Source organism: Schistocerca gregaria, chromosome 1, assembly GCF_023897955.1.
Source record: "Schistocerca gregaria isolate iqSchGreg1 chromosome 1, iqSchGreg1.2, whole genome shotgun sequence".
NCBI classification, from domain to species: Eukaryota; Metazoa; Arthropoda; class Insecta; order Orthoptera; family Acrididae; genus Schistocerca; species Schistocerca gregaria.
Window position 1 is genome coordinate 183,203,768 of NC_064920.1, and position 25,453 is coordinate 183,229,220.

Below are 25,453 nucleotides of genomic sequence, written 5' to 3' on the forward strand. Positions count from 1 at the left end.
ATTTTTTTATCATGTCATTCAGGATTGGATGAGATGACTTTAAAGCCTTTGCACTACCTTCACAGTAAGGGAACAGAAATATATTAAACTTAAAGGATTAATGATTCTGCATACAATGCACCACACTATTGATAGGAAAAATCACAATTGTGTGCTAAGCCTTGCAAACAAGTAGCCTATTCTGTATATGTTTTCTTATGTTGTTAAACTCATTGATTAAATATTAGCCTAACTGAAACTGGTGATCACAATAATGAGTCAGCAAACTTCAAACATCACAAAAATTCAAACTTCTGGGGTTTGAGAGTGGACATAGTTTCTACTCAACTTTGTACAATTTGTAACATTCATCATCAGTTATCTGACTTGCCTCGCAGTGAAGAACAAAAAAGGGTAAACAGACCTCCAAAATCTCATTTACCTTGTCAAAACAAGCAAATGGTTGAGCAGAAGGTGATGACACTGTTGCTGCAGCTGATGAATAATTTTGATTTTATAGTATCTGTAACAGTAATTCCTGCTGTTACTGTTACTGATGATGCAGCAGCAACTGTTGTTGACACAGATTTAGAAACAAGATCCGTATCTCACAATGAATAGGTCTGTGTTGAGAAAGTCCTCATTGCCACTTTTCGCTCTAATTTTGGTGTATGTAGAACTCAGTTTATCATAATTCACATCGGAGGTATGTGCAGATGGGGAACAACCAAGTAGTTCCTGTTCTGAATGATGGCTGTGTTCATAAAGTGAACATCGAGGCATATGCAAGTTCCAGAGCACAGCAACACTCATAAACAGTGTGCAAATAGTTCCAGGAGCAATTCGAATCAAAAACTGTGCACAGAGGCAAGATCAGAGACTCAAACGTCAACAATGTGTATACAAGTCCTCAGAGAATAGTGAGAACTGCTGGACAAATTTGGGACAGTAATATTTATGGACTCAGTCCTGCCAGTGGTCAGAAACATATGATATGCCTGAGATTGTGGCAGCACTCTCCATGGGAACAAGCTGCAGATGTGGTATGAAACCCAAGTATCTCTGACCTTTGTTCCATACCAATACTCAGGCTGTACAAGATATCTGAATCACTGTTGGATATTAAAATCCAGCTCAATGTAAACACCACTGGAGACAAAAATTTTTGACACACTATTGTTTTGTTGTTCAGGCATTTACCAATATCACTCTACCTGATTGTTTCAGAACTGTGCATGCATTTAAGATGTAACCAACAATTTATCATACACTTTCCACACAATATGTATAGATTTATGTACCTCCAGCCTGTCACCTTAATGCATGCCTCAATTTGGTGCTACTAATCTGGGTAACCTGAGTGTGAATATTTGAGAAATATTAAATCACAAATCAGCATTAAATCAAAACTCACTACATTAGTAAGATTCTTTTATTATACTTCTTTAGATTTGACACACATCATAAAAAAGTAACAGTTTTTTGAACAGGAATGGGAATACTGACTAATATCAAATACCAATCATCAGTTTAAACCAAGGAATATATCAGACACTGTTACCCTAAAAACAAAGATTCTGTGACTTACCAAACGAGACGTACTATATATACACACACACAGATATGTTTGCTTGTGTCTGTATATGTTCGGACGGATATATGTGTGTGTGTGTGTGTGTGTGTGTGTGTGTGTGTGTGCGAGTGTATACCTGTCCCTTTTTCCCCCTAAGGTAAGTCTTTCCACACCCGGGATTGGAATGACTCCTTACCCTCTCCATTAAAACCCACATCCTTTCGTCCTTCCCTCTCCTTCCCTCTTTCCTGATGAAGCAACCGTGGCTTGCGAAAGCTTGAAATTTGTGTGTGTGTTTGTTTTTTATTGTGTCTATCTACCAGCACTTTCTCGTTTGGTAAGTCACAGCATCTTTGTTTTTTATATATATTTTTCCCACATGGAATATTTCTTTCTATATATATAATCTGGCAATCAAGGTATCCTTACTTACATGAAAATTAAATAATTTTATCAGAAATGTCTTCTGCACTGCTGTGGAGTATATACTGTGTAACAAAACCTCCTGACAAATCACAAATGTATGCTGTGCTTGAGAGAAAGTATATGGCATAGAACTGCTTAGGTACTACTGTGGAATGATGTTTCCATCCTGTAGTTGTACACACACTGTAACAAAATTTTCTAATAGATTGAAACTGTGTGCTGGTTCAGAACTAGAAACTGGGTTATTGACTACCTTTTCTATCTTATTCTTTCTCACGTGAGTGTTTGGATACCAAGAAAAACCACTGTATAAATGTGAAATGGAAGAGAGATATTGGAAGACTGAGTCTTTATTTCAGGACAGAACAGTTTACAAGAGTGCTAAGCATGATATGCAAGTGTTTGTATCTGAGTGCTGGACTGGTATACAGTTTCAGTGCATTAGAAAGTTTCAGTATAATAAATCTGGTCTCCCCCTCAGATAAGCATGCCTCCTTTCCACATGGTTTAACTAGCTCTGTTTGTGCTAGTTTCAATGTGTCTGTCAACAATTTTGTACGCTATGCGTCTGTCACATTTTTTCATTCAAGGGACATTTTAAGCACTCACTTGAACTTATACCAGTAAAATGCAGGCTGTAATATTCTTTGTAATCAATTGTTCATAGAAAATAAACATTTGAATGATACATAAAATGCTCACACAATTTTGTATTATTTCACTTGACTTGTCCTATATTACTAGCACACCCTTTGTACATATATTATCAACAGGACCAAATAAAAAATCAAATCAAATCAAACCCATTAACCAAATGCTGTGTCTTGTTTTTTCATCTTATTCTTTCAACAACATATATTGACCTGTGTTGCATTTTATTTAATTACACACATTATGCCTAGTAAATAAAATGATAAAAATGAAGATAAGTATACATAGTTACAGACTCAGTTCCAATATTTCAAAATTTATTTGAGAAAGCAGCTGTAATGCAATTAAGTCTACTTGTCAAACAATAATCTGTTTTCAGCCTCTCCACCTGGCTACTGGAAACACTCATATTTGATCTTATGGAAGAACTGAAGCTCAAGCAAAAAATTGTGAAACTATATAATTGTGTGTTATGGCATCTACCTTAGGTTGATGGAATATTACCTCCATAATAATAAGAGAAATTAAGAATCACATTAACACACTGCTCCACAGAAATAAAAATCAGACTCTATGTGGGAATCATCAACACAAAGTTACTCAAGTCATGAGTCTACATCCCTTCTAATATTAACATACATAAGTGATCTATAAATGACACTAAACAGCTTCTCCAAAATAGTAATTTCTGTAGATGACATGGATGTGCTAATGAAATTAATAGAATTATCAATATCAGAAACAGAAACAGAAATAATGGAAAATCCAGGATGTAATTATATTGCAACGTCATAAATAATCAAACTGTACCACAGATAATAACTTCATAAGAATTTCAAAAATATTTTGAAGACAACTCAGTCTCAAATGTTCACTCTGAAAATCTCAAACAATTATTTATTAAAAACAATGAAACAAAGAAAGAGAAGCTAGGAAAAATGTACAATGGACAATGAATGCATACTTAACAACTGTTAAGACTTGAGGAACCATACTTACACTCAAAAACAAACAAAATCTTTCAGGACACCAAAAGACGTTTCTGTGTACAAAGGGAGAAAGTCAGAGATCTCACAAGAAAGACAAATATGAAAACTGTAAATGAATGCAAAAAAGAAATTGTCACACTAAATGCTGTATCTCGGTTCTCAATTTTGTTAAAGTCAAGTGTCAGCTTCTGTCATTTGCATTACTGAAGATGAAAGCACTGTTATGTTGCTTGCACTGGCTAGTGATAAATAGGGTCTTCTTTTCTGTCTCACAATGTCAAGTAATTTGTTGTTGTTTCTGCACACATTACTGTTCTACACATATGAAAATATATTGATTATTAGGAGACATAAACTTTATTTTCCACAGTAAGATAGAGTTACTTACTAGAAGAAATATAGGGGTTACTTACATGCCTCCTCTTTCTCTCTGCCTGCTTCACCTGTAAAAAGGAAACTAAAGTCAGTGCTGAATGATTGTTAATAAGACTTTTAAGCAAGTGTTGGTCACCATTTCTGTGTTTACAAGAAGAACTTTCTTCACATAAGACCTAGCTGCCTTTCCCTGAATTTCCTTTCCTCTTTCTAAAGGAATTCTGTATTGAACTTCCCTTTTCTTACATCTACACACATAAGTATGTTCTAAATCAAATAAAAGTACTATGCATCCTAAAACTAAAACTCTGGAAAGCCATTGAACAGAATTTTTATATTCATAAAAATGTCATTAGTTATTTGTTTAAAAAATTTCAGGACTCCATACAGTTCCATTAATAGACAGTATCATAATCCAGCTGAACAAAATTGTACTTCCTACCATTAGCCTATAAAAAATGTGTTACCATTCAGTATCCCATATGGGTTCCACATATTGAAAATACAATAAAGACAGTATCTCATATCCTGTACTTCTATAGCATCTGAACTTCACTGGTAAATAAGCAGTTGTGTATGCCATTAATGTAACACATCAGGAGTTGCAAAAAAGCAAAAAGTGTTCATTTGTTGAACATCTGCATAAATAAACAGAACTGAGTTACTAACATACTATTTTTGATCCATGTGACAATTTCACTGATTGTTAATTCTTCCTAGTTTAGCTTTTTGAACTGTGTCACCTCTTGTAATTTTTTTATTTATTTAAATTCCTCTCATTTGTTGGAGAAACTATGAACCAGGGGAAATAATGGTACAAGGAAGCTGTAACTTCTGGAAAAACTGGAAAGTGCTGCAGATAGTTATGCTAAATAAAATATTTCACAACAGAGAGTAAAATGAAGTTTGAAACTGATGTATTGTACTTTTTTGGTGTATCTGTTGGCTACAATGCAACAGTCTTTTTGGGAGAACCGTTCTTTTGTCTATTCTTGTCTATTTTTTTATTGATTCATTTTTCTCAATAGGGCACAAATTTTAGTATCGATAACATCTGACTGGAAGATATGACCCTTACATACCATTTCACTTGGTACACAACACTGTCTATCTTTTCACATGGCTTCTACAAGATTTCAATTTATATTACTACTCTGTGTTATACTGTGTAAGAAAATATGTGCACATTTCCATTAAAATATATTTACTATGTCTGAATTCCAGTAAAGACATAAAAATTCTGTTTCAGCTATATTTCCCTGCTAAGTCTTACACCAAGAATCTATACAAAGGAAACATGAACTAAGGATTAAATACAACTACATTATCATAAAATGCTCAATAAATGCATACACAGTACATACATCTCTCTAAGTAAAATCAAACTAAGAAACATGTAGTAGAGGCTAAGAAGTGCAGTGAAGAAGGAACATACTACATTTATTGTACTTCTAAAATGTAACAAAAAGCTAAATGCAAGAGAAAAAAATATCTTCCATATTGAAAATGTTTTACAATACTACTGCTACACAAAAGGATAATATTATGTGTGTTGAGCCACAAAACTCAACTGCAGAAGCAAATCTACAGATAATTATGTAATTACACTTTGCACTAGATAATTCTCAAGCAATAAATTTGTTGCCGAACTTAGCATCTACTGATGTCAACTAATGTCGTACTTAAGTTTTGGAGGGGAGATTTATTACAGTTCAGTGCTGATGAGGAATTGAAAGTAATGTGAAAGAGGCAAAAAAGAGAAAGAAATGATATATTAGAAATTATATTACTGATATTCTTGTCACTTTATTAAAAGATAATAATAATAGCATCATAGACACCAGATTATGTTTGCAGTGAAGAGACTGTATTGCACTGACAAGTCTGATCATGCTGTAAACCACTCAAGAATTCCATAACAATGATCTGATTCAGTTTGAGCAATTGAGATGATAGGTACATTCTCCGTACTACATAAGCGTTGTTCTAAAACAACCGAGATTATAAGAAATTCTGGCCTTCATCCATGTATAAAAGAATGTTGATGCTGAACATGAGTGCAGAATACAAAGATGAACTGACAAAAACCCAGGACAGAACATATTTGAGAATATGAGGATAGATTGTAGGACGACTCACCAAAAAGGATGACAACATGTTAAGTGTATCAGATAACTCTTTAAGAACCCTGAAGAAGGACTTCGTACTAATTATCAGCAAAGATATTGTCCTTTTTATTCGCCAGTTTACTGTTAACACTGACTCTTATTTAGTGCCCTGCAAGATAGACTATTTTCTGTATGTATCTACAACAATTTCAGTGACCAAATAGTAAGGTTAAAGGCAACTAAAATGCAGGTTTTTTTGAAAAAAAGTATATACAATGATTATATCACAGAACACGCTGAAATGAGATGGAAGCAAGAGATGTTGTCTTCATATTAATATTATTATACATCTTTATATATACTTTTATAAATTATTAGGCTGCTTGGCCTGGAAATTTTGTTAGTATTTCATGGAATAATATAGACAGTAAAATAAACACACAGTTTTTTTTCTTTTCAATGCATGTCTATTCAGTGTCACAAATTTGATGTATGCAAAGACATGTCAGCTAGCTGAAAACATAGTAACTGTTTTCAAATTAGTGATCTTTGATAATCACAATAATTGGTTACAACCACTTGCTTCCAGAAAACAAAAATGGAGAAAATGTTTTTCAATGGCAGTGACATCATTCACAAATAATTTCTGCATTCAGGTAGAACAACAAGTGATGATATCTATCTGGTATGTTATTACACTTCCCAATAAAAACACAATCTCAATGTTGCACCATTCATCTGACAACCCAAATTTGTCACCTCTTTCTCTACTATATCTTAAAACAGACATGAACAGTTAAACTCAACAGAGAGCTAGAGGACTCTGAGCAACAAATTCAAGACAATATTGAAAGAACACTCACCCATGCAAAGACTAAAACTCATGTTTAGCATTTGAATGCAAGTTCACAAGCACAACATGCTGTTTTCTGATTCACATAGCTTGTTATAGATATCAGAGCCAACACCTTTACCATTTTATATGTGACATGAAGAACTGCTTCATTCCAATTGTCAACATATTTTTTATGTTGCAGATGCTTGCCACTTGATGACAAATGAAGTTCCAAAAGCAGTATGGAATATTACCCTAAAAACTTATATGCCTTTGATACTGAATTTCTTACTATCTTAATTCGGGAACTTATGGTATGCACTATGTGGACAATAGTGGGTATCTTGGGAAGAGCAAACTACTTTCCTAGGGCTGTCGATGCACTGGATGGATTAAAAAATATACAGGAAGTAAGAACTCAGAAGTAATGTCATTGCACTTGTCTCATCTGCACCAATGTTCTTAAAATCTCGTATACCAAACAAGTCATAGAAAGTGAATGCATTTTTCAAGCAAACTTTGAGATCACAAGTGGAACTAACAACTGAGAAGAATAGGTTGTTGGATCTTCATGCATTGCTATTGTTGACAACCTTTTAGTAGTTCTCTATTTATGATTGCTGACATTTGAATGTAAGACCACAAACACAGTATGTTGTTTTCTGATTCACATGATTTATTATAGTATATCAGATCCACAGGCTTTCACCATTTAATACGTTAATGAAGAACTGTTTCTTCATATTTAGTCAACATATTTTTTATATTTACAGGTGCTTGCCACTTGATGATGAACATACTTCCCAAAACAGGAGTGGCATGAAATAAAATGGAATAAAGTTTAAAATCCAGCCAGTGATCTTCATTATGCTGTGGGATCTCCTTTTGCATTTTACAGCTGCTGAACCCACAATGCATAAATTATTTTTCTGGTCTAAGGCATTATAAAAGTTGATTTTATACAGAAATTGGGATTAACCTTCTGCCTGTTGTTGTTGTGGTCTTCAATCCTGAGACTGGTTTGATGCAGCTCTCCATGTTACCCTACCCTGTGCAAGCTTCTTCATCTCCCAGTACTTACTGCAACCCACATCATTCTGAATCTGCATAGTGTATTCATCTCTTGGTCTCCCTCCATGATTTTTACCCTCCATGCTGCCCTCCAATGCTAAATTTGTGATCCCTTGGTGCCTCGGAACATGTCCTACTAACTGGTCCCTTCTTTTTGTCAAGTTGTGCCACATACTCCTCTTCTCCCAAATTATATTCAATATTTCATCATTAGTTATGTGATCTACCCATCTAATCTTCAGCATTCTTCTGTAGCATGACATTTTGAAAGCTTCTATTCTCTTCTTGTCCAAACTATTTATCGTCCATGTTTCACTTCCATACATGGCTACACTCCATACAAATACTTTCAGTAACGACTTCCTGACACTTAAATCTATACACAATGTTAACAAATTTCTCTTCTTCAGAAACGCTTTCCTTCCCATTGCCAGTCTACATTTTATATCCTCTCTACTTCGACCATCAGTAGTTATTTTGCTCCCCAAATAGCAAAACTCCTTTACAACTTTAAGTGCCTCATTTCCTAATCTAATTCCCTCAGCATCACCTGACTTAATTCAACTACATTCCATTGTCCTCGTTAAGCTTTTGTTGATGTTCATCTTATATCATCCTTTCAAGACAGTGTCCATTCCGTTCAACTGCTCTTCCAAGTCCTTTGCTGTCTCTGATAGAATTACAATGTCATCGGCGAACCTCAAAGTTTTTATTTATTCTTCATGGATTTTAATACCTACTCCAAATTTTTCTTTTGTTTCATTTGCTGCTTGCTCAATATACTGATTGAATAACATTGGGGAGAGGCTACAACCCTGTCTCACTCCCTTCCCAACTTCTGCTTCCCTTTCATGCCCCTCGACTCTTATAACTGCCATCTGGTTTCTGTACAAATTGTAAATAGCCTGTCGCTCCCTGTATTTTACCCCTGCCACCTTCAGAATTTGAAAGAGAGTATTCCAGTCAACATTGTCAAAAGCCTTCTCTAAGTCTACAAATGCTAGAAACGTAGGTTTGCCTTTCCTTAATCTTTCTTCTAAGATAAGTCGTAAGGTCACTATTGCCTCACGTGTTCCAACATTTCTACGGAATCCAAACTGATCTTCCCCGAGGTCGACTTCTACCAATTTTTCCATTCGTCTGTAAAGAAATTGCGTTAGTATTTTGCAGCAGTGACTTATTAAACTGATAGTTCCATAATTTTCACAACTGTCAACACCTGCTTTCTTTAGGATTGGAATTATTATATTCTTCTTGAAGTCTGAGGGTATTTCGCATGTCTCATACATCTTGCTCAGCAGATGGTAGAGTTTTGTCAGAACTGGCTCTCCCAAGGCTGTCAATAGTTCTGATGGAATGTTGTCTACTCCTTGGGCCTTGTTTTGATTTAGGTCTTTCAGTGCTCTATCAAACTCTTCATGCAGTATCATATCTCCCATTTCATCTTCATCTACATCCTCTTCCCTTCCTATAACATTGCCCTCAAGTACATCGCCCTTGTAGAGTCCCTCTATATTCTCCTTCCACCTTTCTGCTTTCCTTCTTTGCTTAGAACTGGGTTTCCATCTGAGCTCTTGATATTCATACAAGTGGTTCTCTTTTCTCGAAAGATCTCTCCAGTATCTATCTTACCCCTAGTGAGATAAGCCTCTACATCCACACATTTGTCCTCTAGCTATCTCTGCTTAGCAGTTTTGCACTTCCTGTCGATCTCATTTTTGAGACATTTGTATTCCTTTTTGCCTGCTTCATTTACTGCATTTTTATATTTTCTCCTTTCATCAATTAAATTCAATATTTCTTCTGTTACCCAAGGATTTCTACCAGCCCTCATCTTTTTATCTACTCGATCATCTGCTGCCTTCACTACTTCATCTTCTCAGAGCTACCCATTCTTCTTCTATGTATTTCTTTCCAACCATTCCTGTCAATTTTTACCTTATGCTCCCCCTGAAACTCTCTACAACCTTTGGTTTAGACAGTTTATCAAGGTCCCATCTTTTTAAATTCCCACCTTTTTGCAGTTTCTGCAGTTTTAATCTACAGTTCATAACCAATAGATTGTGGTCAGAGTCCACATCTGCCCCTGGAAATGTCTTACAATTTAAAACCTGGTTCCTAAATCTCTGTCTTACCATTATATACTCTATCTGATACCTTTAATATCTCCAGGGTTCTTCCATGTATACAACCTTCTTTCATGATTCTTGAACCAAGTGTTAGCTATGATTAATTTATGCTCTGTGCAAACTTCTACCAGGCGGCTTCCTCTTTCATTTCTTACCCCCAATCCACATTCACCTACTATGTTTCCTTCTCTCCCTTTTTCTAATCTTGAATTCCAGTCTCCCAAGACTATTAAATTTTCGTCTGCCTTCACTACCTGAATAATTTCTTTTATCTTATCATACATTTCATCAATTTCTTCATCATCTGCAGAGCTAGTTGGCATATAAACTTGTACTACTGTAGTAGGCGTGGGCTTTGTGTCAATCTTGGCCACACTCCTATTTTTTATTCATTATTAAACCTACTCCTGCATTACCCCTATTTGATTTTGTATTTATAGCCCTGTATTCACCTGACACCTTCTGCCTACATTGCAATAAAAATCAGTTAATTCTGGGTATCTTTAGAGTCCAAGGTAGTGGTCGGCTTTGTAGTAGATCTTCTTTCACATGCATCCCAGATGACTTCATGGGATGCAAGTGATTTATGACAACCATTTCAAAATTTGAATGAGGAAACAGATGTGAAGGTGGTAACTGAGGATCAGTCAAGATATTTTACACTTACTGTCAGATGTATGTTTGTGGCTTATCATATACAACATAAAGAATGGCTAGTTAAATCCACTCTTGGGTACATAATATTCATGATATTTACAATTATAAATACTGTTGATCCACACATCAGCCATCTGTAATTGAGTTGGAATCACTCAAAGGCTTGGTAAAATGGGAAATGTGACTAAGGAACTTAACAATATTCAGTGCTTTGAGGGATCCTGATCTTATCCCTCAAAGGAGAGAGAGCTTGCTATCAAAATGTGACTCAGAGATTTCATTTAAAAACTGTGCCTCTTATTCTTAATGAACATGTCTTGAACAATGGTAATGGACACTTGCAGACTTACTGCACTAATCAAGGAAATAAACCTCTGGACTGAGTCCATGATAAAAGCTGATGTTTTGCGAATAAGCCTGTCTAGATCACTTAATACATTGCATTGCTACCTGTGTCTGACGAGCATAGCAATGCACTTTTAATTTCTAAGTAGACACACATGTACCAAGCAGACACACTGACATGTGTAAAATAAATGATAATGGTATTTTGCATGTCAAATTAAGTTTGAAAAAAAGTAATGCAAGTGCTATGGGCAATACAACATTTGTGTTCTTTCTTTCTTCTGCAAAAACAAATAAATTTATCAGCTGTCACACTTGTGGGCATCCAACATATAACTGACTATGTGAAAACCATGGATTTTCCAGATTTAATCTACGCACTTGAAGCAACTGATTCAGTACACTGTTGACTGTCATTGACAACACCAGGTAAATGGGGAACTGCAGTAACTTAAATCAATTGGCATGTTGGTGGGAATGATGGAACACATGAACTCAGAATGTCTTCTCCTTCAGACTTGCCATTCAAAACTGTCACTTTGATGAGGTTTTGCATTAGATTTTTTACAGCGAGAATGGTTACATTACACAATCATGGTGGATTAATGCTGTGCAGAAGAATTATTGGTCCACATTTCTGCGTGAGAATCAGTGCTGTGGCACACCAGAAAACTCAAATGAATTTAAAAATGTGACCACATAATTTAAAATCTCATCATATCTAAGACAAACACACACATTTTTCATGTGTATTTCCAGTGAACTACACCCTGCAGTTTCATATGAATTCTGAAGATACTTCTTTCTCCAAAAAAAAAGGCAAGGACTTCAAATGTATCCATGGTATTGATCCATATCACATGATCTTTAGCCCCAAAACGTGCTGGCAAAATTAGTGGATCACTGCAGTGCTCATTCTCATAATGTGATTGTCACACTGAACAACGCAGATAAGAAAAAAAAAATTGTACTTCCTACTTTTAACAGGTTCCAAGTCAACCAATTACAGGACAGCAATACAAACAGAATATTTTCAGAGGTTTCTACATATCATCCATTCTCACAGAATCCCCACCCTCAGCAATAATATGAATATCTTAGCTCAACAGTTAATTTTTCCACACAGCAAGTGACACATGTGCCAATTTTGGTAGATTATCCTTCAGACATTGCAGAGGTATGCTGTTCTGTCACTATCTTTGCCCTCCCCTCCCATCATATACTCTAGGATAAATTTCCTTTACTTCATGTCTATGGTCACAATTTTTTTTGTCATCAGACTACCAGTTTCATTCTATAATGACCACATTCAGATCTGTTCTAGGGGTGAAATGATTAAGTGACTATCACCAATAAGTTAAGTGACAATGAAAACTACATGTTTGATACTTATGTACGCCATTATCAAATATCTGTACACATCACATCTTCTCACTTCCAGCCCTAGAGGTGTTTGTGAGGTATATTATCACCGAAGTATTTTTCCAAGTAAAGTTGTGCAAAAAATGAGTCACATACATACAAAATTTGATTGACACTGATCCAGACATTTCTGACTTCAGTTTCTATGTCACCCCCTCCTAAACCCAACCGTATTGGTCGTAGGTGGTTGTTAATCATACAGAAATCTCCACTAAAGTTTCATCACAATCAGATGAATGATATAGGAATTCACAGAGGACAAACAACAAAGAATTCATTTTTATATAGCACCAAAATTAATCAGTATTTGCAAATATAATGTAGCTGGACAAATATAAAAGCTACTCACCAAATGGTGGCAGGAGAATGCACATATAAAGGAATTTAAAATTTGCAAGTTTTCGGAGCCAGTGGCTCTTCCTTCTGGCAGAATGGATGAAGGGGAAGGATGAGTTGTGAAGGAAAAGAACTGGTGATGTTTAGGAAGTGGGAAGAATTGGAGACTTACTGGATCAGATAGGAAGGAAAGACTAGTCATTGGTTACTGCACCAGAGATTTGAAAACCTGACAGCTTAAAGGTGGAATACACAAGACAGACATTACTGCTGAAACATGTTAACAACAGCTGAAAGTTAAGTCAATTTTATATGAGAGAAGTGGGAAAGGGGAGGGGGAGAGGAGGGGAGGATAAGAGGAAACATAGACAGGTCAGAAAATGGAAGATGTAGAAAACTAACAGGGAATGAAGACAGGAATAGTTACTGTGAAGAAATGGTGAGGTTGAAGAAATTACAGTGAATTATGGCTAGATGCGTGGTGAGAATCTAGGTGGCGAGGGAAGCATACAAATGGCACATGTGGTGACACAGGTACCAAGGTCACAACTGTCATGCTGCAAAGCATACTCTGCAAAAGGATATTATATATTGCCAGTATACACCCTTTACCTACACTCAGTCATCCTAACTGATAAATTGATGGTAGTCACGCTGACGTGAAAGGCCAAACAGTGTGCACGTAACAGCTGGTACATGACATGTTGTGTGACAGATGGCTCTTCTTTGATAATATATGTTTTGCCAGTTACAGCGTTTACCTCACTTACATGCAATTCTTTCACATTTTGTTTGATTTTTCTAATCTTTTACCTTGCTTTCCTGGCATTTTTCTATCTTTTTCCAGCCTCTGTTTGTTTTTAGACATAAGTTTTTGATCAACGTTTACTGCCATCTCCTGCATTAGGTTATTTGTCAAACATAGTGGATTACATTTTCTCTAATGACTTCCTCTTTCAGCCCTGACTTTCCCAATTGATCATTTTTCCCCAATCAAATTTTTTTCCATCATACAGATCACTTTTCTGGTAGGAAATTCTTGCCAGCTCATTACGTCTGTTCTCACAATATTTGTTTGATTTTTCTTATCTTTTACCTTGCCTTTCTTGCATTTTTCTATATTTTTCCAGCCTCTGTTTGTTCTTTCTTGCCATTCCACCATCTCTAACACTTCACATCCTCCTCTTTTGCCATGATGAATCCCATCACACATTCATTCATGCTGAACACATGCTTTTGCAATATCAAAACAAAGGTCTTACATTACATTTTTTGAAACTTACTTGTGCCTGGGAGTTGCTCCCGCTCGACACCAACCTCTTTTACAGTTGAAAATACAGCAATTTATTGCTCTTAACTGGCTAATCAGCTTCATCTGCCAATTTACACTCCACCAGACTTCTCTCCTACAAAATCCTGCACTTATTTGCCCCTCATGTTTCCTTTGGTGGTATTGTCCTCTAAGCCAACTTCAAACTGAAACAGCATGCCAAACTTCATCTCGAAAAGCTACCCCACCTTCTCTTAAACTATCTCAACATTGGTTTTTCCTTTCTGTCCCTCTGTAGCTCCCTAAACAGCCACACAATCAGCCACAACTCCTCTCCAGGAAACCAGGCTTGGCCAACCTTCTCAACATGCCAGACTAATGATAGCTCATAATTACAAGAACCAATCACAACACTATGTGCTGATCTGTCACCTTCTTTTAATTCTTCATTTGTTTTCCTCATTGTCAACATACTGGCTGAAAAAATAGGGGTTGGAAGTGCAGTACTGTCTACAGTAAATGATGTAGCCAACAGCGGCACATTTGCATTCCACGACCTTTTACTTACAGTTTTCACAACCCCCCATATACACATTTAATATGGCAAGTGCACTATAGTTTAACTTTTGATAAGCCTCATTAATAAAATGGTTCAAATGGATCTGAGCACTATGAGACTTAACTTCTGAGATCATCAGCCCACTAGAACTTAGAACCAATTGAACCTAACTAACCTAAGGACATTGCACTTATCCATGCCCGAGGCAGGATTCAAAACTGCGACCATGGCAGTTGCGCGGTTCCAAACGCTAGTGCCTAGAACTGCTTGGCCACTCCAGCTGGTGCCTCATTAATAGTTTTCAGGCGAACATCCACATACTGCTACAATAGTTTACTGTTGAATATCTATGAGCAGTAAAAACCTAACCACAAAGTTCACAGTTCTTGAAGAACAGAAAGGTACATATGGAGCAAACACTGCCTTTGTTTTTGACACATGGCCTAATTGTGTAACACTTGTACCACAGTTAAGTTGAAGCATTGTTGTTGTTCTAACCAACACAGGTTTCTTGTCTGAAATTTGGCCATGCACTGACTCTCTCACATCCAATAATTGTGCCCTTATATATCCTCACAATAGGTACTGAAACTACACACTGTTTAAAGTTAAATTTGCAGAAATTACAGTTAAAACTTAACTCACTTGATTAACCGATTGACTGAATATATTGAAAAATTGGTTCTTTTTAACAGTTTTTTCTACTACAAGAGTTAGGCCAAAGTATTTGTTTAAATTAAGAAAATTAACATACACAGTTAGGCAAACAATACTTTAGACAAAACTGTTAATTACTTTGGAAATAATTAAGGGCTGGCTTTGCTAAGATGTCTCCCAATAGAGTCAAATAAATACTTAATGAATGCTATTAGTTGTTCCTCCAAATGTATTGTACTCACATATGTTAATGATAATTAGTTAAGAAAAAATTGAATTTTAAGAAGGCAGACTGCAAAACATGAGGGGAAGTAAAAATACCCCAGCTTGCTTCGACACTAGTATGGTGTTCTCAACCTATCATCTAAGTTTACTCTCCCCTCCTGAATTATCACTATTATCCAAGGGTCTGACATTCAGCCTTAAACCTGTCTTTTCTCATACTGCTTTGATGGATGTACTTTACTTCATACGTAATTTCAACTGGATTCACCTTGCAACCCAATCCAAAAACCTGACATTGAACCGTGCCTGGAACAATTTTGACCAAAATTCCAACTTGATTCATCACCACTACCTCAAAATCATCCCTTAAAAGGCTTCCAAAAATTACTCACATACAGCATTGCTTCACAATCCTTCCTCAGGTCTCTAGATTATGATCCTAACTTTTGTTCTGCAGAACTCCGGGTACTTCATGCCGTAAAAACTGATGACTCCATCTATACCCTCCCAGTGAACAAGGGATCTACCACTAGTACTGGATGACCGGAATATGTAATCAAAGGTAGTGGTACAGAGAACCCTTTGCCATGTGCCGTATGATGGCTTGCACAGTACCAATGTAGATGTAATCGTAGAAAGTAGACATCAACTGTCGACACCTCTACCTATAGCATCTGCCATCAAGATCCTATTCCTGTGATTCAAACTGACCTGCAGCTCACGAGGCCTAACAACCTCAGTCCATACAACTTCAGACCCAATCACCCTGGTCGCCCCATAGTTGTTGGCTTTGAAGCACCCACCAAACATATATCTGCCTTAATTGATCAACACCTGCCACCCATAGAACAAAGACCTCCCTTGTTTATTAAAGACACCAAAGATTTCCTGGACCATATGAAATCTTTGCCCATCCTACACCCAGCACACATCTTGCTTGTCATCATTAGTATCATCTCTCCCTACTCCAACACCCCTTAATTACTTGGTCTGTCTGCTGATGAACATTAGCTCAGTCAGTGACCACCTGATTCCAAACTTATGACATTCATCCTGTTCACCTTCATCAACCCTATACTTACCAACAAGTACTTTACCTTTGATAGGCAAACATAAAAACAGATCAGCGATATGGCCATGGGAAACAGGATGGCTCCTTCCTATGTTAATCTTTTCATGCTTCACTTGGAGAGGTTTTTCCTTCAACCTGTTTTGGCTTAGATACACTAATGACATCTTTACCATATGGACTCATGGTGAGACTGACATGCTAAGAGTCTCGCAAACTCTACATATATTCTCTCAATCATATTACACATGGTCATATTCCAAATGCATGCCACTTTCCTTGACATTGACCTCATCCTCCCCAAAGGTCAGCTATGTATTTCTGTTCACATGAAACCTACTAACAAACAATAGTACTTACATTTTGACAGTTGTCATCCTTTCCATGTCAAATGTCCCCTTCCATAGCCCTTGCCATTCAAGGCAAACATACACTATGTGATAAAAAGTATCCGAACACCCCCAAAAACATACGTTTTTCATATCAGGTGCATTGTGCTGCCACCTACTGCCAGGTACTCCTTATCAGCAACCTCAGTAGTCATTAGACATCATGAGAGAGCAGAATGGGGTGCTCCACAGAACTTACAGGTTTTGAGTGTGGTCAGGTGATTGGATGTCACTTGTGTCATATGTCTGTATGCAAAATTTACACATTTGTAAACATACCTAGGTCCACTGTTTCCTACGTGAAAGTGAAGTGGAAACATGAAGGGACATGTACAGCACAAAAACATACAGGCCAACATCATCTGTTGACTTACAGAGACAGCCGACAGATGAAGAGAGTCATGATGTGTAATAGCCAGACATTTAACCAGTCCATCACACAGCGATTCCAAACTGCATCAGGATCCACTGCAAGTACTATGACAGTTAAGACAGGAGGTGAGAAAACTTGGGCTGCCATTCCCCAAGGGACCTTCCAGCACCTGACTGAATGTATGCCTGCGAGAGTGGAAGCTATCATCGAGGTTAAGGGTGTGCCAAAAGCACATTGAATTCCAGCATTACCGATGGAAGGTGCCACGAACTTATAAGTCATTTTCAGCCAAATTTGTGGATACTTTTGATCACATAGTGTATTTAACAGATGCAGACTCTTTACAGCAATACACCACCATTCTCACCTTAGCCGACACTGGATGTAATTCCAGCCTAATGCCCTGAAATGAGCTCCACTCTATCCAACATTTTGTCCACCACACCTAGAATTGCTTTCTGTTGACCTCCATATCCCCTCATTATTATGCTTCTTCTGCACACATTTCCCTACCCTATTGGTCCTATCTCTATGACCATCTCCACTGCAATACGTGCGCCATGCACCCTCTTACTATGACCTATATGAGCCCTATAATTGGAAAAAAACATACACTATAGGAGGGAGAGCCACCTGCAAAATGACAGCTATGATCTTGGTGCCTACTTCATCATCACATGAGCCATCTGCATTCTTCCCCCTGACAACAATTCCTCATAACTCTGCAGATGAGAACTGGCACAACAACATGGCCTTAGTTATAATCATGCACTTGACCATAATTTATAATAATTTATTTGGTTTCAGCATTTCTTCACAGTAGCTATTGCTTTCTTCTCTCTCTTTTAGTTTTCTATACCTTCCATATTCTGAACTATCTATTTTTCCTTGCAACTCTTCCCCCTTTCCCACCCCTCTCACATAAAATGGACTTAACTTTCAGCTGTGTTAAGTTGTTTTGACAGTAATGTCTGTCTTGCATATTACTCTACCTTCCACCTTCAAGTTCTCAGGTTTTCAAATCTTTTCCATTGCAGTCCCCAACAATCACTCTTTCCTTCTCATCCTGCCAGGTAAGTCTCTCCTGACATGGGGTTCTGAGAAAATTTTCTGAACTATACTTCTTTTTCTAAACCTCACTAGTCGTTTTCCTCCACTGCTCTTCCTTCCCATTCAACCCCTCTGCTAGAAGAAAGAGCCACTGGCTCTGAGAGCTTGAAATTTTTAAATAACTTTATATGTGTATTCTCCTGCTGCAGCTTTGTGAGTTGATTTTTCATCTATGCAATTTCATTATATTTTTATACAGCCCATTAGATTTAAAATATTGTTTGGTTACTGCCATCATCAGATATGTAATTAATGTTAAAGTGACATAATAATGACAAACATTTGTTGCAAATTATCCAGCTACAAAGTACAAAACCATTTGAAAGTTCATTCACCACAATTTAAAGCTTGTAAAACATCATTCAGTGTCAACCAATAAAACCTCTGACTCTATGGAACCAAGTTAACAACTGACACCCTATTTAGGCATACGTTTTATGGACTGACAACGAAAGATGTTTAGTAAGTTTTACATCATGATGAGTGAACTTTTAAAAGTTTTTTTTTAACCTTTCAAAAGTTTTCATCCTTTTTTAGCCTGATAATGTATATGAAACATCTGTTATTTTTATGTTACTTTAATTACACTTCCCAATAAAGAATTCACCATGTCTTCTCCTCAACATCCACACGGTGAGAGATGGGAAACAGTTAACGAGAACTCAAAATGTAGCTGAGCTTTCTACAAATGAGCTCCAAAGTGGTCTCCTTGTCACTGACATTATAAATACTATTGTTATGCCAATTCTGGTACAATGAGGATACTTCCTTTAAGAATTCTATACTTTTGTTCAAATCTGTCTCATAGCACTTCACCAAGACTAGAGAGAAGATACTGATGTACCATGAAGAAATACACAACAATGAATAAAAGCTCCATTGATGAAGTTGTTCTATGTCTCAAAACCAAATGTCAACAAGAAAATAAATAACTAAAATTGCCTATGAGGTGTTATTCCTGCAAGAAAACCTTTCATGGATTACACATGAGGGTTTAAGTAGATAGCAAATCTTGATGAAATTGACAAATAAAGAGTGTGACACAATTTACAGGACAAAATTACAGTTTTTGACAACAAGGAGAAATATTTGAAATCCAGAGGGAAATGAAATACATACCATCAAAATCAGTGACTTTGTTTCTGTTGGAAAAGATGCTAAATTACATACAAAAAGATACAGTGATGCAAGTGGATGAGGCACTGGATTTAACATAAAGAGAGCTAAACAAAATAAACACTATATGGTAGTTTATGGGAACATAATTGAGACAAAAACCAAGTAATTCATGAAAATAGGAAACTGAACTACAAGTGCATAGTTTATCAAGGAAAGGAGCACCCTATGCTGATAAAAATAAAGAGGAAGTTACTTACAGATGCTACACAGAATGGCAAATTTATGAGGCATGTAGTACTTTAATGACTGATAATTCTTTCACAGTGCTCTGCTTCATAACATGCTACATGCTGTAATTGCAAAAAATAAATGTCAATAAATTGCTTCATATTATACAAGAATAATGCTTCTGAGATTAGTTACAAAACAACAGCTCTTCCCCGTGGACAGTGACTACATATTTTCTACTCTGACAGATACACAGCTGATAATGGGTGCAAATAAATTATTTGAAGCTATAAAATTCTTTTGTTACATTCATATTACGATACAGTATGCAGTTACACTAGAATGTATAAAGCATGCAGTGGAATATACCAAAAATCTTTATTACAACAAGAAGTTACCAAACAGCAACCTTCTGGAATAAATGCATACTGAAGTTCTTGGAAGCTGTATCTACGAGTGAATAGTGGGGAACTAGTGTTGAAATAGTCACTGCTGCTTTACTATGAAATTATTATGCACTACGAGCTCATGAATAGGAAGTTCAGCACAGTTCAGCTCAGATTTTGGGCGACTACAATGTCTTTTGAGGTTCAATCAACACTTCATACTTTGAAGCAGCAGCCATACATGTCAGGAGATGAATATGACTGCCACAAGTATCTGTCAGGGAAAAAGTTGCACCATTTTCTTATCATCTGCTTGTTGACAATATTAGCATTAGTATTATTATAATTAACATTATTATCTTGACAACAGCCGTCCACAATCGTTGCTGCTCTGTTAATTTCAGTAAGATTTACACTGTTTCATATATTTTCTTTTAATGTGCTTTTGTTTCTGATTTAGCAAATACCTCGTATGTGCACCTTCTTTGGCAACTCAGGTGGCGTGAACGTAGGGGGAGGGTGGTGCTCATCTGCAAGAAGAAACCACAAACTCCCGACTTAAATGCCCAAACAGATTCACCCTTCACTCCATATGAGATATTGTGGACTTAATGATCTACATCACTGACTAAAAGGTAAAGCAAAATCTATCAGGACAAGACACCCACTAAGAGACAGTTTTCAATTTTAAGTGTATCAGAGACACATACAATAGGTTTGATTTGAATAACACGAGACTGGTCATTGAAAGCATAACAATCATTAAGCTGTTACATTATGTCCTGATACAAAAATAAAAAGCTATGAATGGCACTTTGGGTCTATACAAAATACATATAATGCACTCTCAAAAATTATAAAGTAAGATATATGGACTGAAATAATAATAGATTCTAGTTCTTGACTAGGAATAGTAGACCTACTTCTTCACTGGCATATATAATGCAGTAATTGATAAGCATGTGAGGTACACAGATATGTTACTCATGATATTAATGTTAGGATATTGCATTATTTCTCTTACTAGTACAGAATTGAATGGAAGCAAAATGTAGCTAGTGTACAGTCCACAGGTCACGAGCTGAGCCATAGAGGAATGTAATTGCCAGTAGCTTAAAGTCATCTGCTTCAGCTAATATAAAAGCATCATCAATGGTCACATTGGACATGCACATACAACACTAGAGAGATGTATTTCATGTATGTCAAGGCTGTTGCAACAGAAAGATAACTGGGTGCTAATTTTGCACACTGAGACCTTCATAGTTCACCTCTTGAACTGTGCACTGTAATCTTGAATCATTTTTTAAGTTAAGGGGAAGTTACAGAAGTTAAATCACAGATTGAACTATAATAAAACATTTTTTAAATACAAAACATACAGATAAGTTTCATTTTATATTCTAACAACAGTTATCAGCATACATGCCATTCAGAGGGGAGAAAACTAAACAGAAAACATGCTAACAATCATGCAAATCACTACATGGTGCAACACATTTTAGAATTCTTCTGCTATAAAGGAAATTATTTTGAGAAATTGCACAAAAAGCTACAATTTTATAAGCATAGGGAAATTGGTATTTTGAAATACTGACAATAAATTGCAGTGCAGCTTCTCACATTAAAGATAAATATCATAAACATGAGGAACAGATAATCAATTTCAGGTTGCATTAGTGTTTTAAGTACTAATTAAGTTCAGTAGGTTCTCTATCTGCAGGTGACATGCTTTTGAATTTTAGATGTGTACGAGTAGGGTAACTGTGCTGTAACAATTACTATTATGGCTTACAAATGATAACAAATTTTGAAAACACTATAGAAATTCAATGCAAATAATAGAAATAAAAATCACTGCACTGAGTAGGAGGTTCATATTATTGCACCCAGTACAATAATTACTACTGATATATGCAGATGAATAAATTTTTCATTATAAATATCACTTCTGAAAAATTATACACAAGTCCTTCACAGAAAGTAGTAGGAAGGTGTGATTTTTTTAGTGCTATTATGATGATGTGAGTGAAAGGAGATGTGCCTCAGATGTAGCCTAACTTACTTGCATACAGGTAATCCTCATCAGCTACAAATGCGCAGTTGTTAGTAGAAGAGGAAGAGCAGTATAAATAAAAATACAGAAGAAGTAAATATTGCCACAAAAGAAAAGAAAAAAATATACTTAATTTCCTTTTAAGAAATTTCATAACAAATGATAAACTGCAAAATGTCTTGATGGCTACCTCAAAATGTATCTAAAGAGTAAAGAGCTATAATAGAGAGATAGGAGTATTTAAAAATAAAAAAATTACCCTAGACAATTTATTCAGTCATTTAAATTCCCAAACAAAAGATTCCCAGCAGATGGTGTAACAGATTTGTTGATAGTCACACTACATAAAATAAAAGTTCATGAAATTTATATGGATCTCTTAATTTTGTGACACGTTCATGAAACACTTCCAAATACACAAAATCAGTAAATAAATAATCCATATTTCTTTTTTCGTATCCATTCTACTTAAACTCAAAAGTTTTTGACTGTATGCAATGACATCAAAACGAAAATTCTACTGAGAAAACTGCTAAATTAGAAAGGGACAGAAGTTACTGTCAAGTGACAAAATTCCAAATACTGTACATAGAAACACAACAAAGTATAAAAGCTATTCCTCTTTCAGAACTAGTACATGCCTTCTTAGGGCAGGAAAGAGGGACAGATTGACAATGGTTGAAAAGGAAGGGTCAATCACTTTAACGATCATATTTGAGGCAGTGTCTGGTTCAGCTTGGTTGTTTTAGTCAGGTGTGTTGCTGACGTTTCTTGCATCTCTCCTCAACTATTCAGACAGTAGGCTTTGTGAAGACAGGCCACATTTGCATGGTATATGGTATAAACCTATCTTTTGGAGACACAGATCATCTTTAACATAACTAAGAATACTTTTTCTCTCAGCAGAAGAGAGCAAAACACACTGGATACCATACTTCTATAGGAGTATACTGACCTTTCCCGATACTGGGCAAGCATAAAGCAGATAAGCAATTTTTAGCTTCTCTTTCTCAGTCTCAGTCTCATCCCCTTTGTCAGGCATTCTTAAATTTGATAGCATTGCCCATCCAGTTTGATAACCTGAGTACCCATTCCTTCAAAATACTATTCGAAATTGTCGCCATTCTTTGTCAAAGTTATCCTTGTCCAAAAGTATCTGAGCCCTATATACCAGTCTTTAACACCAAATTTCTTTGTTACAGATGGCAATGCGTTGAGGAATGGAGACAGAGTTTAATATGAGTAAGTTTTCAATGCACACTATGACTCAGGCATCCATACATTACTCTATTATCTAACACATCGAGGAAAGACAGTTGACCCATTTTTGAAGTTCCATTATGAATTTTACATTATGATGGCAGTGTTTAAATGTTCTTGAAGCTCTTTTGCTCCATATGGCCACACCAGACACATGTTGTCCTTCTACTGCTACAAACTTGCTTATCTACAAATTACACAAATACAGGATTAAGGACAATGCTCTTAATTGGCTAACTTCATACTTACACAATAGAAAACAAAGTGTAACTATCACCTCAGATGAAGTGAATTATTATTCTAAATGGGGTTCAGTAGTACAAGGTGTATCTCAAGGCTCCATTTTGGGGCCAATCCTGTTCCTATTCTACATAAATGACTTAACAATAAATATAAATCCCCCATGAGTTCTGTTTGCAGATGATACTTCTGTTATTATGAAGGTGATGATGCAGAACAAATTCTGAGCTCCGTCATAAGCACACTGGATACTTTAGAGAAGTGGTTTCAATTAAATGGGTTGATAATGAACACTGCAAAAACTCATATGGTACGTTTCAAAACCAAACCTTCAAAATGCGTCGATCTTAAAATACAACATAACAATCAACTTATGAAAGAAGTTGACATGGTCAAATTCCTGGGACTAAATGTGGACAAGAACTTAAGATGGATATCACATATTGACTTCCTATCAAATAAACTAAGCAGTTTAGCATTTTTGATGCAAATGCTAGCAAATTCCAGTGACTTGAGTACACAAAAATTTGCTTATCATAGTTATTCTGAATTTGTCATTAGATATGGGACAATCTTCCAGGGAAGTTCAAGTAGGGTACCTCGAATACTGAAACTGAAAACGAACATTGTCCGATACATATGCTCTACACAGCAAACAGTTTTGACACCCATTTTTTTCGGAAACTACAAATCTTGACTGTTCACTCCATATACATTTATAAAATTGTAGTCTTCCTACGCAGTAGACAAAAATTATTTGAGGAGAATCATTTTAAACACATATAACACAGGAAATGAAAATAATTTTATGCTACCCATGCACCAGCTGAAATTATGTGCATGGACTCCACAGTTATATGGAGATGACAATATACACTCCTGGATATGGAAAAAAGAACACATTGACACCGGTGTGTCAGACCCACAATACTTGCTCCGGACACTGCGAGAGGGCTGTACAAGCAATGATCACACGCACGGCACAGCGGACACACCAGGAACCACGGTGTTGGGCGTCGAATGGCGCTAGCTGTGCAGCATTTGTGCACCGCCGCCGTCAGTGTCAGCCAGTTTGCTGTGGCATACGGAGCTCCATCGCAGTCTTTAACACTGGTAGCATGCCGCGACAGCGTGGACGTGAACCGTATGTGCGAGCGAGCGAGGGCGTATAGTGGGCATGCGGGAGGCAGGGTGGACGCACCGCCGAATTGCTCAACATGTGGGGCATGAGGTCTCCACAGTACATCGATGTTGTCGCCAGTGGTCGGCGGAAGGTGCACGTACCCGTCGACCTGCGACCGGACTGCAGCGATGCACGGATGCACGCCAAGACCATAGGATCCTACGCAGTGCCGTACCGCCACTTCCCAGCAAATTAGGGACACTGTTGCTCCTGTGGTATCGGCGAGGGCCATTCGTAACCGTCTCCATGAAGCTGGGCTATGGCCCCGCACACCGTTAGGCCGTCTTACGCTCACGCCCCAACATCGTGCAGCCCGCCTCCAGTGGTGTCGCGACAGGCGTGAATGGAGGGACGAATGGAGACGTGTCGTCTTCAGCGATGAGAGTCGCTTCTGCCTTGGTTCCAATGATGGTCGTATGCGTGTTTGGCGTCG

The 25,453-nt window shown here is 36.8% G+C and overlaps 1 protein-coding gene across 7 annotated transcripts in view; it reads right to left on the reverse strand.

Annotated features, from left to right (window-relative positions):
• The window catches only part of LOC126336369 (calcium-activated potassium channel slowpoke), a 1,528,406-nt gene that overhangs the window by 247,543 nt on the left and 1,255,410 nt on the right, over positions 1-25,453 (reverse strand). For 3 of the 7 annotated variants that reach the window (XM_049999994.1, XM_050000004.1, XM_049999988.1), the window contains 2 exons: positions 20,749-20,811; positions 4,032-4,061 (listed from right to left, as the gene is read on the reverse strand). In XM_049999994.1, the coding sequence (XP_049855951.1) occupies positions 4,032-4,061; positions 20,749-20,811 (93 nt within the window). Of the gene's footprint in view, positions 1-4,031; positions 4,062-20,748; positions 20,812-22,346; positions 22,371-25,453 lie in introns of all 7 variants that reach the window. The other 4 variants (XM_050000012.1, XM_050000034.1, XM_050000023.1 and 1 more) reach the window with 2 other exon arrangements.